This window comes from Acanthochromis polyacanthus, chromosome 12 (assembly GCF_021347895.1).
Source record: "Acanthochromis polyacanthus isolate Apoly-LR-REF ecotype Palm Island chromosome 12, KAUST_Apoly_ChrSc, whole genome shotgun sequence".
Lineage (NCBI taxonomy): Eukaryota > Metazoa > Chordata > Actinopteri > Pomacentridae > Acanthochromis > Acanthochromis polyacanthus.
Genome location: NC_067124.1, coordinates 1792166 through 1818210, shown reverse-complemented (window position 1 = coordinate 1818210; position 26045 = coordinate 1792166). Strand labels below are relative to the sequence as shown.

At 40.7% G+C, this 26045-nt stretch overlaps 1 protein-coding gene and 1 long non-coding RNA gene across 44 annotated transcripts in view; both read right to left on the bottom strand.

Moving 5' to 3' along the window:
• Window positions 1–21573, bottom strand: part of rims2a (regulating synaptic membrane exocytosis 2a) — a 153636-nt gene extending 132063 nt beyond the window's left edge. For 23 of the 43 annotated variants that reach the window (XM_051956843.1, XM_051956845.1, XM_051956852.1 and 20 more), the window contains exons 1-2: window positions 21364–21573; window positions 20665–20886 (exon numbers count right to left, since the gene is read on the bottom strand). In XM_051956843.1, coding sequence (XP_051812803.1) covers window positions 20665–20870 — 206 coding nt within the window. In that variant the 5' untranslated portion in view covers window positions 20871–20886; window positions 21364–21573. The remainder of the gene's footprint in view (window positions 1–20664; window positions 20887–21363) is intronic. The other 20 variants (XM_022204402.2, XM_051956849.1, XM_022204419.2 and 17 more) reach the window with 2 other exon arrangements.
• Window positions 21574–23629: 2056 nt separating this feature from the next.
• Window positions 23630–25081, bottom strand: LOC127536483 (uncharacterized). The gene is made up of 3 exons (XR_007945473.1): window positions 24875–25081; window positions 24038–24146; window positions 23630–23878 (listed from the first exon to the last, which is right to left on the bottom strand). It is a non-coding gene; the product is annotated as an uncharacterized LOC127536483 (long non-coding RNA).
• Window positions 25082–26045: the final 964 nt, after the last annotated feature.

Here is a 26045-nt window from a genome sequence, read left to right as displayed (position 1 = left end):
TTGTTAACTGTCACTTTTTCAAGCAAAATTTTGATGGTATGAATTAATCAAATGTGAATAGTTTTTGCTTTTTTCATCTTATCATCGTTGTAAATTTAATATCTCTGGGTTTGGAGAAAATAAGCACAGTGTTTCCTTGGTGCTAGGGGAAAGTGTCAGCTGCATTTTATTATTTTTTTATTTCCTGCGGTTTTATTGACAAAGCAACTTCCAAATTCTGAAAAAACAAGTGATCACTAACTACAATAATTTCTGTATCCCTTCCAAAACTCAACAACACTATAAAAAATGTTGAGGTGCATGTGAAAGAAGTTTTAATGTCACAGTCTGACGTTTTGTACGTAATTTACTGTCAACACAACAGTAGCTGAAACTATACTCAGTCATTATGCAGGATTTTCTCGGTTTAAAAGGGATGTATTGTAGAAATTGGAAAACACCAGTAAGCACACAAAACTGAATATGTAGCAGAAAGTGTAGCATGAGCAACAAGAAAGCAAAAAGGAATAAAACCAGCTGGAGAAACAGATTTCATCAGGCATGAAAACATAATGGACACTGATTGTCGCCTATGTTCTGTAATGTAAAGGTAAAATACCCCGACCACTACCGCCACCAAGAAGAAAAGCCAGGCCAAAAATTAAGATGCAGTGATGTATGCTACCCATTTAACAACAATGTCACAGTTTACTCATATGGGAGCAGAATCCTTCCCAGCGCTGGGTTCATGCAGCTCCTCCTGTACAGACAGCAGGACAGTTACACAGCGGGCCGTCACATTTTAGTAAGATCCCAGAGATTTAATTAATTCCAGCCCTCTGAAGATATCTCTGCTATAAGCATGATAAAGAGGAGAGGGAAAGAGGAAAGGAAAGGATGCTTAAAACACACCTCCCTCTAAATAGTGCATTAGTCCATTTCACCTATAAACTGCTACTCCCACAGCTGTGTGAAGATGAATACACTGATGTGACAGCTGTACAACAAGCCCTGAATCATCACATTTCCCCCACACCCAGAACAAGGCTGGTAGCATGTCACTTGGTCCATTGCAGGTCCAGCAGCTGCTAATATGTAGCTAACAACCTTGGGTGGACCGCAGAAACAGAATCCAGGATACAATAAGTTAAGGAAGTCAGACAGGTAAAGGTCTGACACAAAAGATACACACATTGGTCACTGGTCAACTGACAAATTACAAATGTGTGGGTGAAAAAAAATCAGTGTCACTGTGAATATGAAGAAACATTTTCCCCTTCAGTACCATTGCTCTCATCAGTGCTTTTCCAGCAGCTGCTTTAAACAAGTCAAATCTCTTCCACACCACCTGCCAAGCACTAGAATGACAAAATTAACAACTAGATTTTGAACATAGAGCTGCCAAAAGGACAGGTATTACTCTCTGGAGTTGACTGCAACCAAAGCAGAGCTAAAAGAAGAATACATTTTGGTATTAAACATGTTTGTAAACCAGGAGTGAATGTGTTGGGAATTGTTTAATCTACACAGTTGGTGTTCTGGTTAGCATTTCAGGTTCTATGAAATGGCAAAGTTTGTTTCCGTGGTGTTTCCCCTTATCCTTGCCTGCGTGCAACCATATCCCTCACCTCTGCTAGTCATTTTCTGAGATGCCTAACCTGCACCCAGCATGACTCTAATTCAAGCCAATTCATCTCTTCAGTAGCTGCCTATGGTGTAACTTCAGCTACAAAGGGAAAGTGTATTCCAAAGGGAAGGAAACACTCTCAGAGGGCAGAACTTTGACACAAGATCAGCAATAAGACTGTATGTGGGTGGGACTGATTTTAAATAAGCTACAGTTCACGTTACATGTCTCGCAGTGCAACTATGTGGCTCAATGGTGTGTTTGTAGACGGCGATGAAGCACAGAAATTTCTCAGAATAACACATGTGGGATAGAGAACGCAGACAAGACATTAATAAAACTAATAAAATGATCCTTTAAACTCTTACAAGAAAATATACATTTAAGATGCTAAAAAGTTATTTAGCCATGCAGGTTTGGATGAGCACTAGGGATGCAATTAAAGATTATTTTCATTGACAGTTAATTAGTTAAAGATTTTATCAATGAATCGATTAGATGTTTGATGTATAAAATGTGAGACGACGATGAAAAATTTGGATCAGCGTTTCCAAAGCCAAAGGGGACGTCCTCAAACGTCTTGTTGTGTCCACAATCCAAAGATATTTCGTTTACTGTCACAGAACAACATAGAAATCAGAAAATCTTCTAATTTTAGAGGCTTTCATTAACCAACTGATTCATTTTCCCAGCCCTGATGAGCACACATTCCTTGTTGCTACATCCTCCTGTACCTCCATCTTATCAGTGTTGTGTCAGAAATCACATAATGAAGAATTTAGATCACTATAATCTATTTCTGTTCATTTTAGACACTGACAGCAGAAACATACGTACACTAATCCTCATCACGCAGCACTGAGCTTCCACACATGCCACCCAAGGCGAAAGCACTTCCAAATAATACCAGTAACACCACCTAAAGGTTTCTCTTTCTCTCTCTCTCTCTAGTCCTGTCGTTGAGTAAACTGCTGCTCAGGACCTTTTTTTTCCTTCTCAAATGTCAGCCAGATATTGACAGAACAGCTAAGAGCCGTAGATATGGTCAGGTGTGCAGTGGGGGTGCCGTCCTTGGGGAAAGATTGACACGACACTGATTAACCATGAGCAGGAGAAAACAAGCCAGAGCACAACTAAATAACCCTTGTCACATAAATGCAGTCTTGTTTGTGTTAGACTGTGATGGAGATGAATCCAGTATCCCTTTACATCTACATGCATCTGATTACTTGTTTGAGTTGGATTCTTCAGACTGAGAACTTTTAGCAGTGAGCAAGAAAGACTGACTGACAGCACGTCCCAGCAGAGACTAAAATGAAAGGTCTCCTCAGATGATTTCCGAGTGGGATATTGGCACCCTGCAGCGCTCAACAGTTTTTAAACAGATAGTGAGATGCAGCCTTGTCTTGGCATCAACACTGAAGTAGAAAATCTGTGATAGAGGATCTCACAGCTAAGCAGTGACCCTGCAGGCCCTCTGAGTCCACTACAGACTGAGTGATAATTGGATCATAAGGGAGTAATCAGGCTCAGTTGGTAAATACCAACGATATACATCATTAACACCATACCAGCCAGTCAGTCCTGCCAAGAGATGAGGTCATTGTCTGTCTGATATCACTCAGAGGTGAGTGACCTACAGGGAAAACTCTTAGTGGGGGCTGCTGAATTCTGCTCTGGTCTTGGCTGCAGCTGTATGATAACAAATTCAATGTTAGTGTAGTATAATGTTAGTGCAAATAGTTTGATGAGGCAGCAAGAAGGATTACTTTAAGTTATGAATCTGTGTTAAAGGTTTGGGTGACTAGCTGGACCTACATTCAGAAATGTCAATCAAATAAGCCCTTTTTAAATGTCCGTCCATCCATTATCTACACTACCATTCAAAGGTTGTGGCATCACCCAGGCAATTTCATGTTTTTCATAAAAACTCATACTTTTATTTGTGTGCTAACATAAGTGCACAAGGGTTTTCTAATCATTAGTTAGCCTTTCAACACCATCAGCTAACACAATGTAGCATTAGCATTAGGATTAGGCTACACATAGAAACAAACAATCACACTCACATTCACACCTACGGACAATTTAGACTCACAAATTAACCTCAGCATGTTTTTGATCTGTGGGAAGAAGCCAGAGTACCTGGAGAAAACCCATGCATGCACAGAGAGAACATGCAAACTCCATGCAGAAAGATCCCAGACCAGGATGCAAACTGGTCATCTTCTAGCTGCAAAGCAACAGTGCCAAGCACTGAGTCACTGTGCAGCTCAGTTTGTAAATTTCATATATTTTCTTGCAATTAAATAATTATTTCAATAATGCCATATTCATTATTTTATTAGATAAAGATTGCTAACACGGCTCAGTATTTGGTAGTGAGTTGTCCATATAAATGTCTAAAATGGCCATACACCAAAGCATTTACAGGTGTTTATGTACCAGAGAACACAGCTGTAATTCAGTCACATTTCTTTAATATTTCAGCCATATGGGTTCTGTAAAGCACCTTGAGACAATCTGAATTGTAATTGGCGCTATATAACTAAAATTTCATTGAACTGAATTTAATATTTTAGTTTTTCAGTGAATGAATGACATAAACTGAATCTATTGTGCTTTTTCATAAACAAGTATTTTTTCATTAAAGGAGACAGAAACCCAACAATAAGGAGATGTGTTTAGTGTTTTAGTTTTTTAAAGTACTACTTGGATGGCCTGATAGCTCATTTAATAGATCAACATGAAGCCAGGCTGAGTCCTCAGTTTCTTGCTGCATATAAACCATTTTAGTTTTCACGTTTTAAAGTCCCATTTGAATTGAATTTGTGTATTTTACTGCTTTCAGAATATTTGGAGATGTGTATGTTATGGTGAGGTTGTTTTCAGCAGAATGATATCAAACCAAAGAAAACTAATGTGGTGCATACATTGTTTGATAATAATAATAATAATAATAATAAATGGTACTATGCTACTATTAATGAATTGTCCAAAATGTGTGGATAGCACTGCAGAAAAAAGACAGCAGAAAAAAAAACACCAATAGTGTCAAATCTAGCAACAAAAAAACAAACAAACAAACAAAACAAAAAAACTGTAAAATCAGCCACATTATTTTATCCCCAATCCCCTTAAGAGCGTGTTACTGTACTTCAGGCAGCCACATAAGGAAAATCAACACACAGAGTATGACAATGTCAGCATTATCCCTGCAGGCTGTATAAAACAGAAATCCTCCATTGTACCACCTCTACTGTACTTTAGCAGCAAATCTCCAAGAAAAGGAGAGAGAGCACTAAAAATAGCAGCTCATTTAAAGACACACGATTAGGTCTTGAGACACCTGTTCATTCTGCCTCTCCAATAAATGCCAGGAGAAGTGCTACTTAACACTTTCTCTCCACCTCAGAGAGGATTAGGGGCACGGGATGGAGTGCTGATAACTTCCTCTGGCACCTGGCGCTGGCACGGCGCGATAGGCAGGGCAGGAGGGACGGTGAGAGGGCAAGCGCCTCGGTGTGGAGGGGTTGGCCAGCTACCACAGCTGGGCCTTAGAAAGCACAGATAGGACTGAATCCACGGGGCACACTCATCAGAATAGGCAATCTAACAGCACACAAGCTAGACCTCCTGACCAAGAACTAATATTCGGATTGTCAAACAGGACTTGGCAACAGCAGGTTTTTCTGAGCAACGGGGAAGTGGCTAATCTGCTGCCAAATATAACTAAAATCCATCTGTTTCCTTAGATTACCTGCCAGGATTCAATTGAGCTGCTCCATATCTCCCCTCCTGAGAGATTTCCAAGTGGCAACGTGTCAGCTAATCACCCAGCAGCCCACACATTCACAAGTGTATTTCTATGCGCAGGCTTACAGGAAACATATGTACAATATTAGTTTTTAGTACAAGCAGTTTATCACACAGCAGAACATGCATCATCAATATGAGCAGTATTTAGTCAGAGGCAGTGATGCACCCCGTTTGTGTTCTTGCACATATGTGCTTGTTTGCTTTAGTAATGCTGTGTGTACGAGCATGTCTTTCTTTGTATGTTTACGCTTGCTTGCTTCTCCTGTCAGCCCACTTTATTCATCCTGACACAGATACATTTTATTATGTCTGTCATCAGCACTTTCTTGGCAGCTGACATTGTCCCATGCCAACGTCACAGCTCCTCCCATGCACGTCTCAACAGCTCCACTGGGAGCACCGTAGAAACTCATCCCTAACCCCACCACGGCTGGGTCGCCACCCTCTGCATTAACCCAATCTCCAGACAAACACAGCTGAATACAGCTCCATGTCCTCCCTTTACCCCATACTTTAAACACTGAAGTATTAAAAACTGCCCCTTCAGAACCAATACTGCCTGGCCTTCATATTATTTCTGGCCTCATAATCAGCAAAAGCATACTTTCAGCCTTTTGGTTTCCCTTGTGAGGACCTGTCCTGTAACTGGAATATCTCAGGTTTAATTGCAACAAACAAGAGAGTATTGCAGTTGATGGAACACACCTCTGCTGAATCCCATCAGACTCATCTTTAAGCAGATACCAGAAAGGTTGTTGTTCCTCACTGGGAGCAGTAGGTGGGCTGTACTGAAACTGCAGTCAGCTGTCTGTGTCTCATTGAGGACTATAATAATAGCCCAGCCATGGCTAACAATAGAGAGGTAATAGATACCCTACCTATTGTTGGCCCGGCCTGCTCTACTCCTTCCTGTCCCAATTCATCACTACAGCACGTCACTATTAGCTCGCTTAACTAAACTGTATTGTACCCGTGCGAACAAGCACAGGTGCAACTCGATATCACCTCGCTGTGCACAGGTTACAGTCTGCACGTGGCTAAAATACTGTACAGGAGAGGTCACACGATGTTACACGCCTAGGAAGCGAGGTGTCCATTACCACATGGTGCTATTATCTGCTGCATAAGCTACATCCAGTAAGAGACGCAGTCTGAAGAACAGCATGTTCATTCAAATAAACAGATGTGACCACAATACTGTAGGACTGAAATTATCTTGCACTTGATGGCTCTCAACATCTGTCTCAGACTTTGGCTGCTGTAAAATCCCAAATCAAAGGATTCCCTTGCATTAGCCGCCTTTCCGCACGGATTTAAAACCAGCCATCCAAGCAGTCACCCCCTCCAGGATGAGGCGACAGCAAACACACCACCACACCCCTTCTCATCGCCTGATGCCTCGTGCCTTTACATGCCTGCATGACCTGCCTTCAGATACTGCTTTAAATGATTGTACTTATGTTTCAGCAGGGAGGATTTCTACATGTCTGTGCAGTGGCCCTCACCTCCCCTCCTACTACTACACATCCAGGCCATCTGAGCATCACCATGGCGATGGTGGCAGTATCTCAGTGGGACGAGCGATATTAACGGATTAAGGGGAGATTCTCCATCAGACCTCGATCGAGGAGCACGATCCCAGGATCACTGCATCAGCTCACTGTGTCTGAGTCCTGATCAGTGTCAGATGATGGGGATAAAAACAGGCCTCTTCACTGTTGTGTTCAGCGTAAATACTGGAGCACACAACACAAACCGTGTAACCATGAATACACAAGCAGATACTGAATCTGTGGAATAATGCATTTAAAGCTCCCACAAAGCCACCTTCAGCCCTAGGCGGCGTGAGCAGCGGTCTATATGCTGTGCAGTATGTCCTAGTGTAGGCTACACAGCAGTGCCTGTGTGTAGCGTTCAAACAGTGGGCTTACATAAGGACCACGGCTGCATTAGTGACGTCAGGATAACGGCTGCTCTTTATCCTCTCCTATTTATGTCAGTCGGTTGCCTCTGTAATCTACCTATAGCAGCATCTGCATCTACTGTACATGTCAGGCAGTGTAATGCTACTTAACATGGAACCTCCTGATTCCTGCAGGAAGAACAATAACCAATTCAAAATGATAGGGGGCAAATAATGAGGGCACAAGAGAGCACTAAATGTGGAAATATATACATAAGAAGCAAAACAACAGAGAAATTAAAGATTTTATTCTCCTGAAAAAAAAGTATCTTATGGTTACAGTACGTTTTTATTAAATGTGAGCAGGGCTTGCATGAGCAAATGTAAAGTTTTCCAACAGAATCACTGCACCAATTATTACATAATAAACTCTACTGTCTGGTGGTGAGGAGTCCTCTACAGAGCGAATGTGTGTGTGTGTTTCATGGAGTTTACTACATCTGTGTGTGTGTGAGTGGCAGACAAATACAGGACGGCTGCATTTGTTTACAGAAAGCACTGGATGAGTTTTTTTGGCCACACAAAGGCGTATTTGAAGGGCCGGCTCGGCAGCATGCAGGCGGTTGAGTCACCAGCTTGCACCTGCTTCGACCAGCTGAGTCTTGAATGAGCAGAACATGGATAGACACACAAACACACACAGGGGAAGGAGAGATTAGAGTGCCCTGTGTAAACTACCGCTAGTAAATATATCAGCTCACACACTGAGCAAAGCATCTGGAGTGAGGACTATTAGTCATTTAATTGCTTGCTTTATTTTGTCCTTTTCTTTTCTACATTCATTTGGGGTTAATAGCAGTTCTCATTACCTAAATGTAAATGAAGAAAAAAGCAGCCAAGCTCCACATTTTAAACCAGATATTCAGTATTTTTTATTCAGGTTCACTCTCATTACGCTACAAGAAAAACCTTAAGAAGAGTCCGTGCTATTTTGTGCCTCTTTTTGAAAATCTCCAGCTACCATATTCTGGGTCTGAATTTACCCAAAGTAGATCTGGTTCAGGTTGATCTTAAAAACTGTCATCAACTTCCTGCGTAGTAGGAAAAGCAATCTCTTCGAACTAAAGCTCTCAGAAACAAGGATGCTAGTTCGCTGTGTGGTGAAGGGAACTACTATAAGTATGATTTTTAATTGGCTATCGCTTTAATTTAAAACATTTTGCAGTTAAAAGAGGGAAACTTTCCTTACCATGCAAGCAAATGAAAGGATCTAATGAAAAGGAGCTGTGGAAAAGAGCACTTTTCCTGATCCCAGACTAGCAGCAGATACTGTAGTGGATGGAGGAACGGATAAATTAATTTTTTAGAGAAGACATGAAACTGTAAAGAATAATTTAACATTTTGGGAAATATGTTTTCTTTGTTGCCAAAAGTTAGATGAAAAAATGATACCACACACGCCTGAATTCTAAATATGAGACTAAACTGAGCATGCATTTAGCTTAGCTTAGCTTAGCTTAGCTTAGCTTAGCGTGACAGCTGGAAGTAAGGAGAAACAACTTGCTCGGCTGGCACTAGCATGTGTAGTTTTGTTAAATTACAGCAAACTATTAATAAGTTCACTGACAAGTAAGTAAAATGCAAGGTTTTTGTAGGACAGTTTACTCCTCAACAAGCGCTAGCTGCTACAACATCAATGATGGAATCAACAACAAGCTAAGAAGTGAATCTGCAAATAGCACTCTTGCCACTTCATAAATATGGTAGAAAAAAAACTGACTATATAGCAGTACATTTTGTATTTATAAATACCAAAATGGAGCTAGGTGGTCCAATCATTTATTAAAACGGCTTCATTTCTTTTCCAAAAACCTGTTTAGCTCAGATGATTAACTAAATTCACTTTTCATTAGGAGGTCTTCTGTCTTATTGGCCGTGAGAAACTGTCCCGTAAGCTTCTTTGCCTTCCTGCCTGGGTTTCCTGGACGTCTGAATGACCGCAGGCTTTGCTGCCTGTTTGAATGCCTGGCTGCTTGCCGGCCACTGCAGAAAGCTGAGCGTCTCCACTATTAATAGTCCAACTAACAGCATGACGGTTCTCACTCTTTGAACGCAGCCAGCTTGAGATGACCTGCTGCCACATTCCACCTTTAGTAACTGGCCATTCAGCAGCTTCCTAACAGTCTCTCACTTTCTCCATCCAGGTATCTCTGTGTTTCTCTCTTGCTTGCTCACAGTACATGTACACAAACTGTATTAGCACAATACATATTCTCTGTATGCGTGCATAACCACAACACCATAATGGGTACACTGACGTTCTGATAAATAAACACCAACAAAACTCCACTTAAAGGTAGAGTCAGCAACTGAGGTGAGATTCATTTTAGTTATCAGTTTAGCATATTTAGATTGTTTGTATGTTCTATGTGAATCAGTCCACTATCTTAACATCCCATTTACACAGCCAGGATTGTTTAGGAATACCAAACTGAGCAGATATTCCCTGAATTTGACAAAAAGAATGGATTACAATCGTGGCCCATAAAGACTATGTCCATATGGTGTCTTTATGGGCTAGAAGACACATCAGCAGTGAAATAAGCAGTTCAGCATCATGGCTCACCCTTAAAGTGTTGTGTACTGCTGACAGTGACAAAAACTGGATTCAGACAGCCAGGGTGTCTCACATAAGAAACCTAACGAATCGATCAGCTTGCACAGTGGGCGTTCAACATCATTATCATTCTTCAGAACTGATCTCAGGGCCAGACACGCATGGCTGAATGACTTCAATAGTAAAACTTGCCATTGTGTAATGTAGAGTAGTTTTAAACTCTTATAGGTGAGCTGGTGTGCATGAGCTGCAAAAACTGTGGTGGGATGGGTGGAGACAGATGAGAGGACTCCATAGATCCACATAATATATGCTGAAGCGTAGAGTCACTTTAAACTTTTTTAAGGTAGGATGGGATGACTTTTTAAAACAAGAAAAGCACTCAGAGAGCAGTACTCTGCCAAGGCTGCTCAGTCGTTGTATCATTTCTGACGGATTAAATCTTTAAAAAATTCATGGCAGAAATCACAACAACACCAGATGTGGTCATTTAATATAGATTTACTCACAAACAAAATGACCTCGCTCTGAGTTCAGGCGTGTGTTCTGAATGTGTACGTTAAGTACAGAAAATGAATCATGTGACCTAAATATGTAGCAGGCGGCGCCGCGGCGGGAATTGATAGCACTCAGAAACACCCCCACAATTTAATCAGTTGTTCCTTGGATCATTTCCGACAGATAAGTCCTGATAAGTCCTCAGAGGTGGATTTGTAGTAGGATGTAGTGTTCACTTGTTGACATGGTTACAGTGATGCCATGCTGCTATCTCACAATGATACAGAAATCTTTAACAAATCCGTGGATCCAGTCTATAAGCTGCATCACTGCCAAAATCTAATCAGGTGGTCATTGTGTCATTTCTGACCTTCCCTGAAAATTTCATCCAAATGCATTAATATAAGCAATAATCAGCTGCCAACAGACCACACACACTCACTTAATGACAGTTCGCAAACTGTCATGTACAGTTAACCCAAGTGCAATTCATTTGTGTATATATTCTTAATTTTTGTGTTTTTAGTATCCTGGTATGTATTCTTTTCTTATCTTTGTCTTATTTTTTCTTATTTATGTTGTATATACAGTGTATATATTTTATGTTTTCATTTATAGATGTGTTCTCTTGCTTTTCTTACTGTCACTTTGCTGCTGTGACGCTGCAAATTCCCCCTTATGGACTAATAAAAGATTTTCTATTCTATTCTGTTCTATGCTATTCTATTCTATTCTAATCCCGTTTTGAGCAATGTTGCGCACAGGCAAACAGAAGGACAAACATACGCCGATAGTCACATGACTCCGCCGTTCCTTGGCGGAGTAATAGATTGATACACAGATGAAGGGGTTTAACAGGGGTCCGACAGCATTTCATTTACAGTTTGAACCCAAGGAAGCTCTTTGCACTTCTATTTCACTCAGCAGGTGTTTAGGAGAGGGCAGAGTACATCCCACAGGTCCAAAAACGGACTCCTGCACACAGTCTAACTTGCATTCATTAATTTATTGGTGCAAAGTTTCGGTAGTAGACCTTCATCAGGTGATTAAAAAAACAAAAACCTTTAGTACAGTTTGAGAAATCACTGAAAAAAAAATCTGTTTTGCAATTAGTTTGTGAAGCGTGGAGCCCAGGAGTGTGTTGTGATGAATCTATCTCAAGTGTATCATCCCTCCATCCTGGGCTTTTGAGAGATACATTTAACATCAGCACTGCCAGCTATTCTAAAGCAGGCACGTATGTTCCTCAGAAGCACTGGGCTTCCCTCAAAGGGTCAAACTCTGTATATCTTCCTCCACATTGACTCCATAAGAGTGGATGGGGACGGGGGACGGGCAATAAAAGTGATGAAGTGTCCCCTTCTCAGTGCCTTTCACTATCACAATTCTACTCTGTTTGTTCTTGTTTTACTGACACTCCTTTTTGCAGTTTTTATTTATCTCTGCTTCTATGTTTTTCTTTGTTTTACCGCATTGTTATTTTGTTATATCTGTATTTCTATTTTATCGTGCTGCTCTCACTGGGGCTACACCTGCACAGCATGCTGGGAGCTTTATGTAACAACAGGCCAGATGTTCTCATGGTGGAGCTGGAGTTGGGTTCTGCTCTGGTTCAGTTCAGACTCACTAGTTGCTAATGCTGCATTTCAGTGCTTCTAATAGAGATACACACGTGGACAAAATTGTTGGTACCCCTCAGTTAAAGAAGGAAAAACCCACAATTCTCACTGAAATCACTTGAAACTCACAAAAGTAACAATAAATAAAAATTTATTGAAAATTAAATAATCAAAAACAGCCATTACTTTTGAATTGTTGATTAACATAATTATTAAAAAAAACAAACTAATGAAACAGGCCTGGACAAAAATGATGGTACCTCTATAAAAGATTGAAAACTATTTGACCAGAGTGACATGATTAACTCAGGTGTGTCATTTAATTGACATCACAGGTGTTTCCAAACTCATAATCAGTCAGTCTGCCTATTTAAAGGGAGACAAGTAGTCACCCTGCTGTTTGGTGAAAAGGTGTGTACCACACTGAACATGGACAACAGAAAGCGAAGGAGAGAATTGTCCCAGGACATCCGAAAAAAAATGATAGACAAACATCTTAAAGGTAAAGGCTATAAGACCATCTCTAAACAGCTTGAAGTTCCTGTGACAACAGTGGCTCATATTATTCAGAAGTTCAAGACCCACGGGACAGTAGCCAACCTCCCTGGACGTGGCCGCAAGAGGAAAATTGATGACAAATTGAAGAGACGGATCGTTGGAATTGTATCCAAAGAGCCCAGAGCAACCTCCAAAGAAATTAAAGGTGAACTCCAAGGCCAAGGTACATCAGTGTCAGATCGCACCATTCGTCGTTGTTTGAGCCAAAGTGGACTTCATGGGAGACGACCAAGGAGGACACCACTGCTGAAAAAAACTCATATAAAAGCGAGACTGGAATTTGCAAAAATGCATGTTAACAAGCCACAAAGCTTCTGGGAGAATGTCCTTTGGACAGATGAGACCAAACTGGAGCTTTTTGGTAAGGCACATCAACTCTATGTTCATAGACTCAAAAACCAAGCATACGAAGAAAAGAACACTGTCCCTACGGTGAAACATGGAGGAGGCTCAGTAATGTTTTGGGGCTGCTTTGCTGCATCTGGCACAGGGTGTCTTGAAAGTGTGCAAGGTACGATGAAATCTGAAGACTATCAAGGCATTCTGGAGAGAAATGTGCTGCCTAGTGTCAGAAAGCTTGGTCTCAGTCGCAGGTCATGGGTCTTCCAACAGGACAACGATCCAAAACACACAGCCAAAAACACCCAAGAATGGCTGAGAGAAAAGCGTTGGACTATTCTAAAGTGGCCTTCTATGAACCCAGATCTGAATCCCATTGAACATATGTGGAAGGAGCTGAAACATGCCATTTGGAGAAGACACCCATCAAACCTGAGACAACTGGAGCTGTTTGCTCATGAGGAGTGGGCCAAAATACCTGTTGACAGCTGCAGAACGCTCATTGACAAATACAGAAATCGTTTAATTGCAGTGATTGCCTCAAAAGGTTGTGCAACAAAATATTAAGTTATGGGTACCATCATTTTTGTCCAGCCCTATTTCATTAGTTTGTTTTTTTAAATAATTATGTTAATCAACAATTCAAAAGTGATGGCTGATTTTGATTATTTAATTTTCAATAAATTTTTATTTATTGTTACTTTTGTGAGTTTCAAGTGATTTCAGTGAGAATTGTGGGTTTTTCCTTCTTTAACTGAGGGGTACCAACAATTTTGTCCACGTGTGTACATTACATTGCATGTACATCATACAAACAATGTTATCTGTAGGTGGTGGCTTTAATTTCACAACATATCTGCTTATCATTTTTACCAATTCAGCGTTAAATTCATAAATGCAGCTTCTTATCTAAGAAATTAAAGCTGCTTGAGGCGCTGCTGACTGGTTATTTAACATATAGAGAAAAAGGAATCATCCTGTGCTTCACTGTAACAATAGATTATACAGTACTTGTACCAGTTCCAACAACCTATTTCTCATCCTAAAACATTTTCCTACCATCATGTTTCACCAAGGGCATTTCAAACTGCACAGCCAGGGGCAGGAAAATCCCTTCAAACTTTGCTTGAGGGATAAGAGCCCAGAAGAGAATAAAAACTCATGCTGACGAATGCAGATGTTATTTAGAACAAAGCCCTGGAAGACAATAGAAGCCGGTGCTGTGCTGTGCCACGCTGGAGAATAGCTGGCTGTGGGAGATGGCAGGCTGATTGCTCTGTCAATGGGGACTGAGGTTGTCATATCAGCAACGCGACCTGATAGCATCGCAGACGTCAGTGTCTCTCCTCTCATTTTCTCTCTGATGTTCTGTTCTCCTTTCCTGTCCTCTCTTCTCCTCTCGCCCCTTCTCATTTCCTCTCCTCCCTCCTATGCTCACCTGTCCTGTACTTTCCTCTCTCCTGCCCTTTCTTCTCCTTTCCTAAGGCATCCAACCTTATCCTCATGTGTCCTCTCTCTTTCTGTCTAAACCTTGTCTGTGACTCAACAGAACATTATTCCATATTCCACTTAAACATCGCATCCCATGAAAAGACCCAAATCAACGCTGGATCGATTCTACTAACAAAAGTCCTTTCCTCTATGCCATAGATCTACAATATTTTCCTAAAACACACTACACTGCACCACTGAGTGACTGTTAGTTTACTTTTATTCAATCCTATGGTCTCCACTCAATGTATATCAGTCCTGGGTTAAAATAGTCCCATACGAGAACTTTTTACTGGTGTTTGAGCAACATTTAAGAGTCTACAGTTTTTAAAAGTTGCTCTTACAACATATTTCTAGTAAAAATGTTCAATAGCTATATACACTACTGTTCAAAAGTTTGAGGTCACTCAGAGATGTCCTTATTTTTTAAATAAAAGCAGTTTTTGTTCAATGAAGATAACATTAAATGCATCAAAAATACAGTCTAGAGAGTGTTAACGTGGTTAATTACTATTTTTAATGGAATATCTCCATAGGGGTACAGAGGAACATTTCCAGCAACCACCGCTCCTGTGTTCTAATGCTACATTGTGTTAGCTAATCGTGTTGAAAGGCTCATTGATGATTAGAAAACCCTTGTGCAGTTATGTTAGCACATGAACAAAAATGTGATTCCTCATGTAAAACATGAGATTTCCTGATTGACCCCAAAATTTTGAACAGTAGTGTACATAATGTGAAAAAAAAATGTTTGCAGTGATGAAACTACAGAAATTTGTAGCTTCCCCTCACTATTTTAGTTAAATGGCTTTAACGTTACAGTACTGGTTCAGTCCCAGGACTCCCATCAACTTTAAATAATAAAAAATTCTAACTGCACTGCACACTTTTTGCTCAGCACCAAAGACAGACAAAGTTAGCCACTCGATGCCAAACATTTGAGAACATTTTGCCACTGAAAAAACACCCGTGTGTTGGTGCAGACCAAAACTGAGCTGATGGTAAGCTGGCATGAGGCACGAATTCACATGTAAACTCACACTGTGTGATGCTGTTACATGTTAACAACATCACACAGTACGGGTTGTGTGTTAATCATTTGACTATAAAGAGATATAATATTTCAAATGCCTTTAATGTTACACTTGTGGAAGAGTCCTGCCTTGTAAACTCCACTAAGTATTTCTGACTTGCCTGTAAATCTGTAGTGTAGATACCTTACATTGAGATACTTTGTAACTTGGTAGCTGCATATTAAGGACAGAAAGGCGGATAAATAGTACAATGCAATGCACAATATGTTCATGACCTACTTGAAAAGGGTAAATAGATACCAGACCAATGAAGAACCTTGACGAGAAAGGACTACAACTGTACAACAGCGCAGCTTGTGAGCCACTTGTAATTCCATTATTTTCTACTGTACATTATATATCATTTTAGTTATGACAGTTGTGCTCCAACCAGATTCCCCATCCAGCTGAGCCAAACTACTTGACAGCATGCCAAGTGTCCATAACCAAAACACATTGTTACTTTAATTAGCATGATGATGTATTAATTTGGCGTGCGTTCTGCTTTACAGAGTCAAGACAACATCCTCTCTTCCATCCTTTCCAACTCTCTCTTTCTCCCTCTTTCTCCCTTGGGGAAAGTGATGGGGGATGGGAGACTCTGCAACGCTCATGACAGAATCTGCTCTTTGCATGGGAAGGCGAGTGAGCATGGGTGAGTGAGCTAAGGGAACAAGAGAAAGGCAGAGAAACATAGCTAGAAAGGGGGAGAGAGAGAGAGAGAGAGAGCGTGTGTGAGAGTACAGTATACTGTATACTGTCCAGTGGGAAGCTTCTGAGCGCTGCTTCGCCTCATTTCACAACCATAGGTCTCTCTGTTTCTCTTCCTGTTTATTTTTTGTTTTGTTTTTAAAAAGTTTTATTGCTTTTCCACAGCAGGTTATGCACGGCCATGATGGAAAGCCAATCATTCATACCGCTAGTGAACTACACCACATAACTAAATCATATTAGCTAATTGTACACGATTTATATTGCACAGTACACTTTCAGTCACTTTTTGAAAGAAGCGACTACACTTTTCTGTTATTTCCTTGATTTTTCTCTCAGTTTTTTCTCCAATTCTAGCTTTGTATGACAATATATTAAATCCTCTGTATTTCAGTTTTATTACAGCGCAGAACCTAATTATTCTATCTTTGCACAGAGCTGCAATATACCAGGCAGCCTTTAGACTGTGTTTGCAGATCTGACACAGTGTGTTGGGTTGTCACAAGTTTAAATATCCAGGTTGTAGCCACTCAGTCTGTGTTTATTTAATGATTTCCTTAATTTCACATCACTTAGGATGCCCAGATATTCTGCCACTTATTATTGTTTGTTCAAACTCCATTAATGTGTACAGGAGAACAGGAATATGGAAGGCTCAGGCCTCTGTATGTCTGTGTGTGCAGCACTCCACCACTGCTACTCTCTCTAAGGGCTGAGATCCTACAGCCTCCAGGGACACGGGGCCTCTCTGTGGCTCTGACTCCAGCTGGTATACAGGGCTCTGTAGCACTATCAGATAAATGACCAGGATGTGAGGTGTGTGAGTGCACATGTGTGGTAGAGGAAGAAGGGAAGGGTGGACGGAAAAAGGAAATGGAATGTGATCAGTCAAAGCTAATTCTAGGTCAATGCGCTTCATTCTGAACACCAGCCACCATACATGCTAACATAAATGCTAACCAGAGACGTGCTACATTTATTTCACCAGAACAGATAGGAACAGTGGATCAGTTAAAGTCTACAGTTTACTACACCAGATTGACACGTGAAGACATCATGAGGAGTTCTTCTCAAAGTGTTCTGTAACCCTGGAAAATGTTTGTGATTATGTCATCAGGGCTACCCTGCCTGACAAGAGAGCTGATATTACAAACTTGGGTCATAGAGACTTGAAACAGGTGAGCGTTTTTGAGGTTTGGTGGAATCTAACAGAAACCCTCAATCAAGTAGCATCACTGGAACTGCTGGATACAGTTCTGGAGCTTGATAATAATACTAGTGAGGGGATCGCTGGGCCAAGAATAGTCTAAGAAGGGGTCTTTTGACTAAATGTTTTTGTATTCCCAAATACAGGAAACCTTGTAGAGCCCAGGGTGTCCTTTAATTTTACAATTTAATTGGGGGGAGCCCAAATAGATGGCAGAGCAGCAGACACCTCCCAGCCCTGGAATAGCTGCATCTCAGTGGGAGTCCCTCCTACTAGGCAGCCGGTATAATTAGCACTGTCAGAGGAGGTCCCTGAGCAAATGACACAGTCTCCCCAATCCATGAGGTGAACACTGTCACAGCAAGGAGGATGAACTGGATATTTACCGGGAAGCTTAGATATGAGGAGACAAATAAACATGACAGCTGCTGCTAGTTTCACTGGTATATATGTGGAATGAGGCCTGTCATCCAGAAAGTACCTTACAATCAGTCTGTGGTGAAAAAGTGTCTGATACCTTCATAAGCGATTGGTGTGAAAAAGAAAGTCATGGCTAGGATAAGAAACAACACTTCCTGTAGTGATGCCCACTCCTCCAACACTGCTAGCCACCGAGCAGAACCAATCACCCCTAGAGGACTGGAGGAGCAGGGAGAAAGGAGAAGTGGAGCCCCGGGCGTTCTGTGGGTCACCCCATCACAGGCAGCTGATGCCTGCCTGTAGGATACACAGTGTCTGGGAGGGTGGGGGTCCCTCAACCATCATTACTGTACAGCTCAGGGACTCACCGAAGCATTGAAAGCCAATCTAGCTGACAACTCCAGAGGATTCTTCATAATAGAACAAATGCACCTGCAGCCACGCTTAATTGTAGTCATGTGTTTTTGTAGGTATAAATGTTAGAAACAGTGCATAATTCAAAGAAGGAGCTGTAGATATGTAGAGCACCGCCTTATGGACTTGCTGTTAAAGTGACTTTTCATTGGTGCAGCTCATCTTCTACATGCAAACACACAGGCCAGCTAAGAACGAGCAGGCTAAGACAGAGTAGCTAATTATATGCAAGTCAGCAGCGCCGGATTTCCATCCATGCTCTCTGTAGCACCTCCAGTGAGATGACAGCAAGTTGGCAAACCCTGCAGCTGGAGGCTTCTCTCTCCCTGCCTCCCTCTCTCTCTCCTCTCCATCCCTCCATCCTCCCAGGAATCCCTCTGCTAGATTACACACTTCGATGTTCAAACTGCCACTTTCCAGAAAAGCTATCCAAGCCGCTGTGGGATTGGACTGCGACTGCGGCAGCAGAAATGCACGAGCTATAGGGTTGGATGTTGCAGTGTGGGTGTTTGTTTCCGACACCGCTGGAAATGCTACGAACCATCCAATGACAAGTTAATCTGCTGCAGCTGTACCTATGCCAGGGCTGAGCATATTAATGCTGCTTCGGGATATGTTATGCTTGTGTGATTCATAGGTAGAGAAAGTGGGAATTTACTGTTTTGATGACTCATGATGAGTCACCTTGTATGTATAGACAAAGCACATTAAAACCAAACCAGTATGGTGTTTGTGGATCAAAGACTGAAAGAAAATTTTACTATTGTGACATGAAGGAGTCATGAGGTGTAATCAGATTGTCTAAACAAATAGCAAAATGGTGCTTTGGTATTAAATTCACCTTATTTTTGACGGATATTAATGCAGTTTAGCCCAGCCAGTGGGAAAAACTCCCAGGTAGCCATACTGGAAACATACTGTGATTCTTGTGCAAATTAGGGTGGAAGCTATCAACACAAAGACCTCTTTGAGCTCCCAGCATCTTGCAGCCATTCAGCTTGTGTGGACTGCAATAAGAGTTACCTAACATTATGATGAGGCAGTCAGTCAGTCAGTCAGTCAGTCATGTCTGTGGCAAAGAACAGGCCCTTCTGCCCATGCTCAGTCATGACAGGGCTTTGACATCACTGTCAGACTAAGAGTGACTAAAACTGACAATCCCCCCTTTTTCCTCAGAGAAAGAGAAATAGGGAAAAACACTCGGCTATTGGGGAAGAGGAAGGGGGGGAGACAGTGAACAGGGAGAGAGGGAGGGAAGGAAGGAAGGCGGAAAAGGCCTCGATGAATCACACAGCACGCACCGCAGCGGCTGAGGTAGCCGTGTCTTGGAGTCCATGAGTCATGTTTATCATGTAGCAGCACTGGCCAGGGATTGCACAACTTTTATCTCCATTAGGGAATGCTGCCTTGGTGCAAATATTTACCTGATAATGGAAACCAGCATTTCTAAGGCATCTGAAGGAGCTGTGAGTGACAGTCAGACTTTACACTGAAGCCACGTGCAGCACCAGACAACCCTGCTCCTGATGTTCACAGAAATCAGCCAAAAACGCACGATCTGCTGGGGTGCAAGCATGTGCATCCTTTCATTGAAAAACTACAAGAAAATCAACAGGATGGAAACATTTAAGGCCACCGCCCCGAAATGCTCCTCTGTCTCGCCCCTCTCTCTTCATCAGCAGGGCTTCCCCCAAGAAGAAGAAGCAGTTCCTTTTTTAATTAACGACACATCGACTGAGTGTGATTTTATAACCAGGTCAAGACGGCGTGAGAGTAATTTCCGACCATAAAGCAGATTTATGGCTCCGTACAGTAAAGGTTACAGCAGATGATGGCGGTGGGAACACTCTGGTCCACCTTAAAAAGTAAAAACCCTCCAGTGGACAGCGCCGTGGTGCTGAAACAGCTCCGAGCGACATCTGTACACAAGGAGGGGGCAGGGAGGAGGAGGAGGTGCTGGTCTACAGAGACTTTAACGTTACAATCACACACACACCCGCCATCGCAACAAAGGACACCTTAAATGATCTTTCCAGTGTCATATTGTGTAATGTCGGTGACGTTCGTAGGGAAAAGGTTAAGCAATTTGGCGTGCTTTTTACGTGAAAATGGCGGCCGTCGCTGCTAACCCAGCCCATTATAGTACAGCTAGAGCCACAACAAAGTAAAGGGGAAAGAGGTTGGAGTGTGTGCCGCATTATAACATGACACCCAGTCGGTGAAATAAAGTAGAAGAAGCCAAGAAAGCTGCCCCAGTCACCTCGCTACCAAACGGCTAACAAGCTTTAGCTTCCAGAGGCAACAGCAGCATCTCCACCAAATTTCTAAGCTAATAACAACTCAGGGTTTATTCTCCACCACCGACACCTCCACCTGCTGTATTTCTTACTTTAACATCGACTGTTCCTTCGCTTCCTCCTTCTTCTGTCGGTCCATGACACCGAGGATGATCTTCCTCTCCTCCTCGGTGAGGTGGCTGAGGTCCGGCATCTCCGGCATGGCGCCGGCCGCTGAGGGAGCAGCAGAGGCGGCAGCAGCAGCAGCAGCGGCGGCAGCGGTGCCAGGGCCGCCCCGGGGCCCGTGCGGAGCAGACATCGTTTACACACAGTGGCTAAAAAACGAGAAAGGCACCGTCAACCAGCTGCATCGTGGGCGATATATAGAAATATTCTCTCTGTGTGTTCCATTTAAAAGATTTCTAATTGCAGGAAGCAGCGCGGCTTCACATACAGGCGGCATGACATCTTGTTTAGCATGCATATATGGCACCGTGGAGTAGGAAGAAACACCAAACTGTCGTTTTCTAGCCGATTAAATGCTCATGGTGAGGTTGTCAGATGTGCTGCAGCCGACTGAGTGTTGTAGGGAATATTCAAGCTGCTGCAATTTACACATGATCTTTTTTCTTTCTTTCTTTCTTTCTCAACACTCAAGATTAGAAACAGATGCCCTTAAAAGAATCATGAGGCTGTACAGGCTACAACCTTCAGGTACTCCAAACACAAGCCTCCATCCATCCATCTATCCATCCATCCATCCAGGGATAAAAAGTAGAAAAAAACAGAGGATTAAAAAAAACAACTCTTGCCTTTTATTTTGCAGTCATGTTAAATCCTGTCTAACCCATCGCTGCCATCCTTTAGAGGGGCTTTACTCGCATGTTGGAATAAAAAAAAGATGCCCGGTGCGTCCTTGTTTGTTTTGGAGTCCTTTAACCCTCCTCTGTCACTCCGGTTAGCTCGCCTTCCTCCAGGTTGGTAATTCTTGGAGATTTCTTAAATGCACAAAAATGGATGCAATGAGAGAGAGAGAGAGAGAGAGGGGGGGGGGGGGAGAGAGAGAGAGAGAGAGAGAGAGAGAGAGAGAGAGAGAGAGAGAGAGAGAGAGAGAGAGAGAGAGAGAGGCAACAAAAAAAGAAAAAAGATCCAGCTAGGAAGAAGAGGCGGGGCGATGGAAACACGTAGAAGAATAAAGCCGAGAGGACGTGCTGGATGTTCATTGACAGCAGGCGAACAGCAGCCGCAAAAACACGGAGTGGAAGCGCAGCTGGAGCAGCGGCAGGAAGAGCATCATGCATATTTCATAACCAGATCATGAGCACAGCGAGAGGAGGGGGGAAATGTGAAGATAAACAGGGAGGATGACTAGTGAGGATGGCCGTAACTGCAGGTGTGGCAGCGGTGCCGGTCAGAGCTCCGATGCGCTCCACGGCGCACTCAGGCTTCGTTGCCAGCTGATGTCAGAAACCCTGTGACTGAAGAGGGAAAAAAATGCAATAAAAAAAAAAAATCAAGCCACAACAGTTACACAAGGCCTGTCAGCTGTGTTGATGTACCCCACTGTGAAAACAACGTGAATTTTGACTCTTATTGGAGTCACATTTAGGCAAAAGAGGCTAAAAATAACAAACATTTCAACTTCTCTATTCTTCGTATATATATATATATATATATATATATATATATATTAATATGGCATGCCGTTTAGGAAATTATATATATAATGAAACTTGATATATATATAATGAAACTCGATATATATATAATGAAACTTGATATATATATAATGAAACTCGATATATATATAATGAAACTTGATATATATATAATGAAACTCGATATATATATAATGAAACTTGATATATATATAATGAAAATTGATATATATATAATGAAAGTTGATATATATATATAATGAAAGTTGATATATATATAATGAAAGTTGATATATATATATATATATAATGAAAGTTGATATATATATAATGAAAGTCGATATATATATAATGAAACTTGATATATATATAATGAAAATTGATATATATATAATGAAAGTTGATATATATATATAATGAAAGTTGATATATATATAATGAAACTTGATATATATATAATGAAAGTCGGAATATAGAATGTTCAGATTTTCATTCCATCTATTCAAAGTTTCATTCCATATATTCAGACTTTTTCCTACTGAGCCCTGGAAGGACATGGCAAACAAAAACAGGAACCTTATTGGACATTTGCTCTTCAGATGAGCTCTTCTGTGATTATCTGTCTTCATGGTTGTCACAGGGAATGGCGACTACGTTTGAGAAAACAGGTAATTTTTAGAGATGTTTTGATTCTGAACACTGAACGTGTTAGCATTAGCTTAGCTACTTAGCTTCGACTACATTTGCATCCCTACATAGCTTAAAGGTTAAACACATGCACCATATGTTGATGATAATGATAATATCTATGTTTATCTTTATAGCTGGTCTTAAGGCTAATTACGAGGCAGAGGTCAGCTGCTGCCTGGACACATCCATGATCACGCCACTGGTGGGACACAATTGTACTGGATTTCAGCTGAAGGCTGCTGTTCTGTCCAAACTGAGACATTTTTATTGTGACATACCCTCCACTGTTGTTAGCTTTTGATTCAATAATTTTTTTTGAGATGAGGAAATCACTATTGCATGTTTCTAGTTAAATACCCTACTTTTATGATATATCACTACAGCATGCACTTTTTATATTTTCCATCAATTTCACCCAAAAGTTGAATAACTATTTGTGAGCAGTGTATGTAGACACATAATAGAAGCACATTTCAATAATATGTCTGCTGCAGTAGTGCAGTTTATCTACCTAGATTGGTGTAACAGTAAAAAAACAACAACGTATGCTACTGATGTTTCTGACTAAAATCTGCTTGAAAAGCACAACTGCTTATCTGTCAAAATGTGTGTAACAAAAGTGTGCACTGAACACTGAATAAAGTCTCTGTAGATTATAGACAAAATTTGCATCTCTCATCACAAATTTCTGTTCATTCATCCAAAGTGCATGAGTAAAATACAAAACAGGTGAAGTACTAAAAAAGATTTATTTTCTAGAAAAGCCAATAGTCAACAATGCAGTTTAATTCTGGGACAGTTGCTCCAGCACCGACACCATGCGTCCCATCAGTGCAACCAAGGTTTTCATTCATCTTCTGGATGTTCTGGAGCATGGCAGAGGTCACGTCTTGGTGTCTTCCGATCTGTTCCAAGAACCGTTCCTCTGACCTCTCCAGATACTGCAGAGGATCCACAGCAGCTTCCTGGTTCCCTTTTCCTGCATAAAAGCACCAAAAAGTACTAGTTGTCAGTAATTATTTTCTATTTTCATAAACACAGTTAACTTAAAGTAAATGTTCTATTTTGTGATTTTAGGATGGGTCAAAAGATAACATACTGATCATGTTGATGTCTGCATAGTCTAAACAGATCTTACTTGATTTGGTCTGTAGAGAGGAGGACAGCGTGGAGGAGCTGCAGGACGGAACCAGTAAGCTGCAGACTAGTGCTCCTGGTAACTGGACCTCATCATCCAAGGCCGACAACTAAATAAAATGAACAAGACATGCTGTTGATAGCATCTGTAATACAAATGATTTTATCCATTAACTGATTTATTGCTTTGTCCATACAATGTTAGAAAGTGTTACAAATAATACCTGTAATAATTTCCAACAGTGATAAATGCCTTGTTTTATTTTACAACAAAAAACACCAAAAGCATCTGTGTATAAGAAATCAGTGCATTGGATTTCCACATCTGCAAAGCTAGAAAATCACACATCAGAATTTCACCTTGAAATTATGAAAATAGCTGCAGATTACCAGTACTCTTTACTTCATTGTGTTAACTTGATCATTTCAATCAGTTTTTTAGACTTGTATTACTGATACGAAACATAATCAACACATAAATTAAAATGTGTTCGCAAAGAGTTCACTGGTTCTTCAAGGGAAATTTCAATGATAACCATATAGTTCAGTAATATGATTAATGGGTCATTGTGCAACAGCGTGGGAGGTTCTGAATACAGGTCTTGGACTGAAATATTGCTGCTGCTTTCCTCCGGTTTTATAAGGAGTTGTTTCATAGCTTGTTAGCTTACCAGCGGCTAACTGGCTGGCAAACAATAGTTGAACGCCAACCTCTAATCACTGATCCGGTGTCCGGACCGCGTTAGCTGGCGGAACGTTCATAATACTGATGTGGGACTGTTGTAGCTCGCGTATTCATAGTAGGATAACAGCAGGATGTTGGAGAAATAAAACTTACCATTATCAGGATCGCTGGTCTGCATGGCAGACTCTTAGCGCATCGCACTGCTTGAATGTCTGTGTGTTTCAGGCCGATTTTAAAATAAAACTCAATAAAATTCTCGTCCGGGTGAGTGTCCTTCGTTGTCGCTTCGCCATACGGACATGTCCCTTCCGGGGCTCGGTAGGAAAAAAAGATTTGATATATATATAATGAAAGTTGATATATATATAATAAAAGTCGATATATATATAATGAAACTTGATATATATATAATGAAAGTTGATATATATATATAATGAAACTTGATATATATATAATGAAAGTTGATATATATATAATGAAACTTGATATATATATAATGAAAGTTGATATATATATATAATGAAACTTGATATATATATAATGAAAGTTGATATATATATAGTGAAAGTCGATATATATATATAATGAAAGTCGATATATATATATATAATGAAAGTCGAGATATATATATAATGAAAGTTGATATATATATAATGAAAGTCGATATATATATAATGAAAGTTGATATATATATAATGAAAGTTGATATATATATATATCAACTTTCATTATATATATATCAAGTTTCATTATATATATATCAAGTTTCATTATATATATATCAAGTTTCATTATATATATATCGACTTTCATTATATATATAATTTCCTAAACGGCATGCCATATATATATATATATATATATATATATATATATATATATATATATATATATTTGAACCATCTGAAGACACCCAGCTGCATTAATCTACAAGGCCAGGGGAAAAAAGGTGGTTACTCAAGCTCCAAACATATAAAGGCCTGGATGACTTGTGATTTTCTTCTTCAGACAAAACAGAAGTTATTGCAATTTGGATGTCATTGCCTTGGCTTCCAGCACCACTGTGGGGAACATTGGACATGTCTTTTTACACATAAAACAAGTCTTTAGAATGGCCTTCTTTCACTTGCAAAATATTGTCAAAGAGTCAATGGATTTGTAGCTTCTAGGCTGAATTCCTTATCAGGATGTCCAAATAATTCTCTGAAAAACCTCCAGCTGACACAAAATGATCTGACATGAACCAAAAAGAGAGTTCTTCTTTCTTCCATCTCAGCTTCTCTTCACTGTAAAAAGAACAGAAACTGAAGAGCTTCTTTTGACA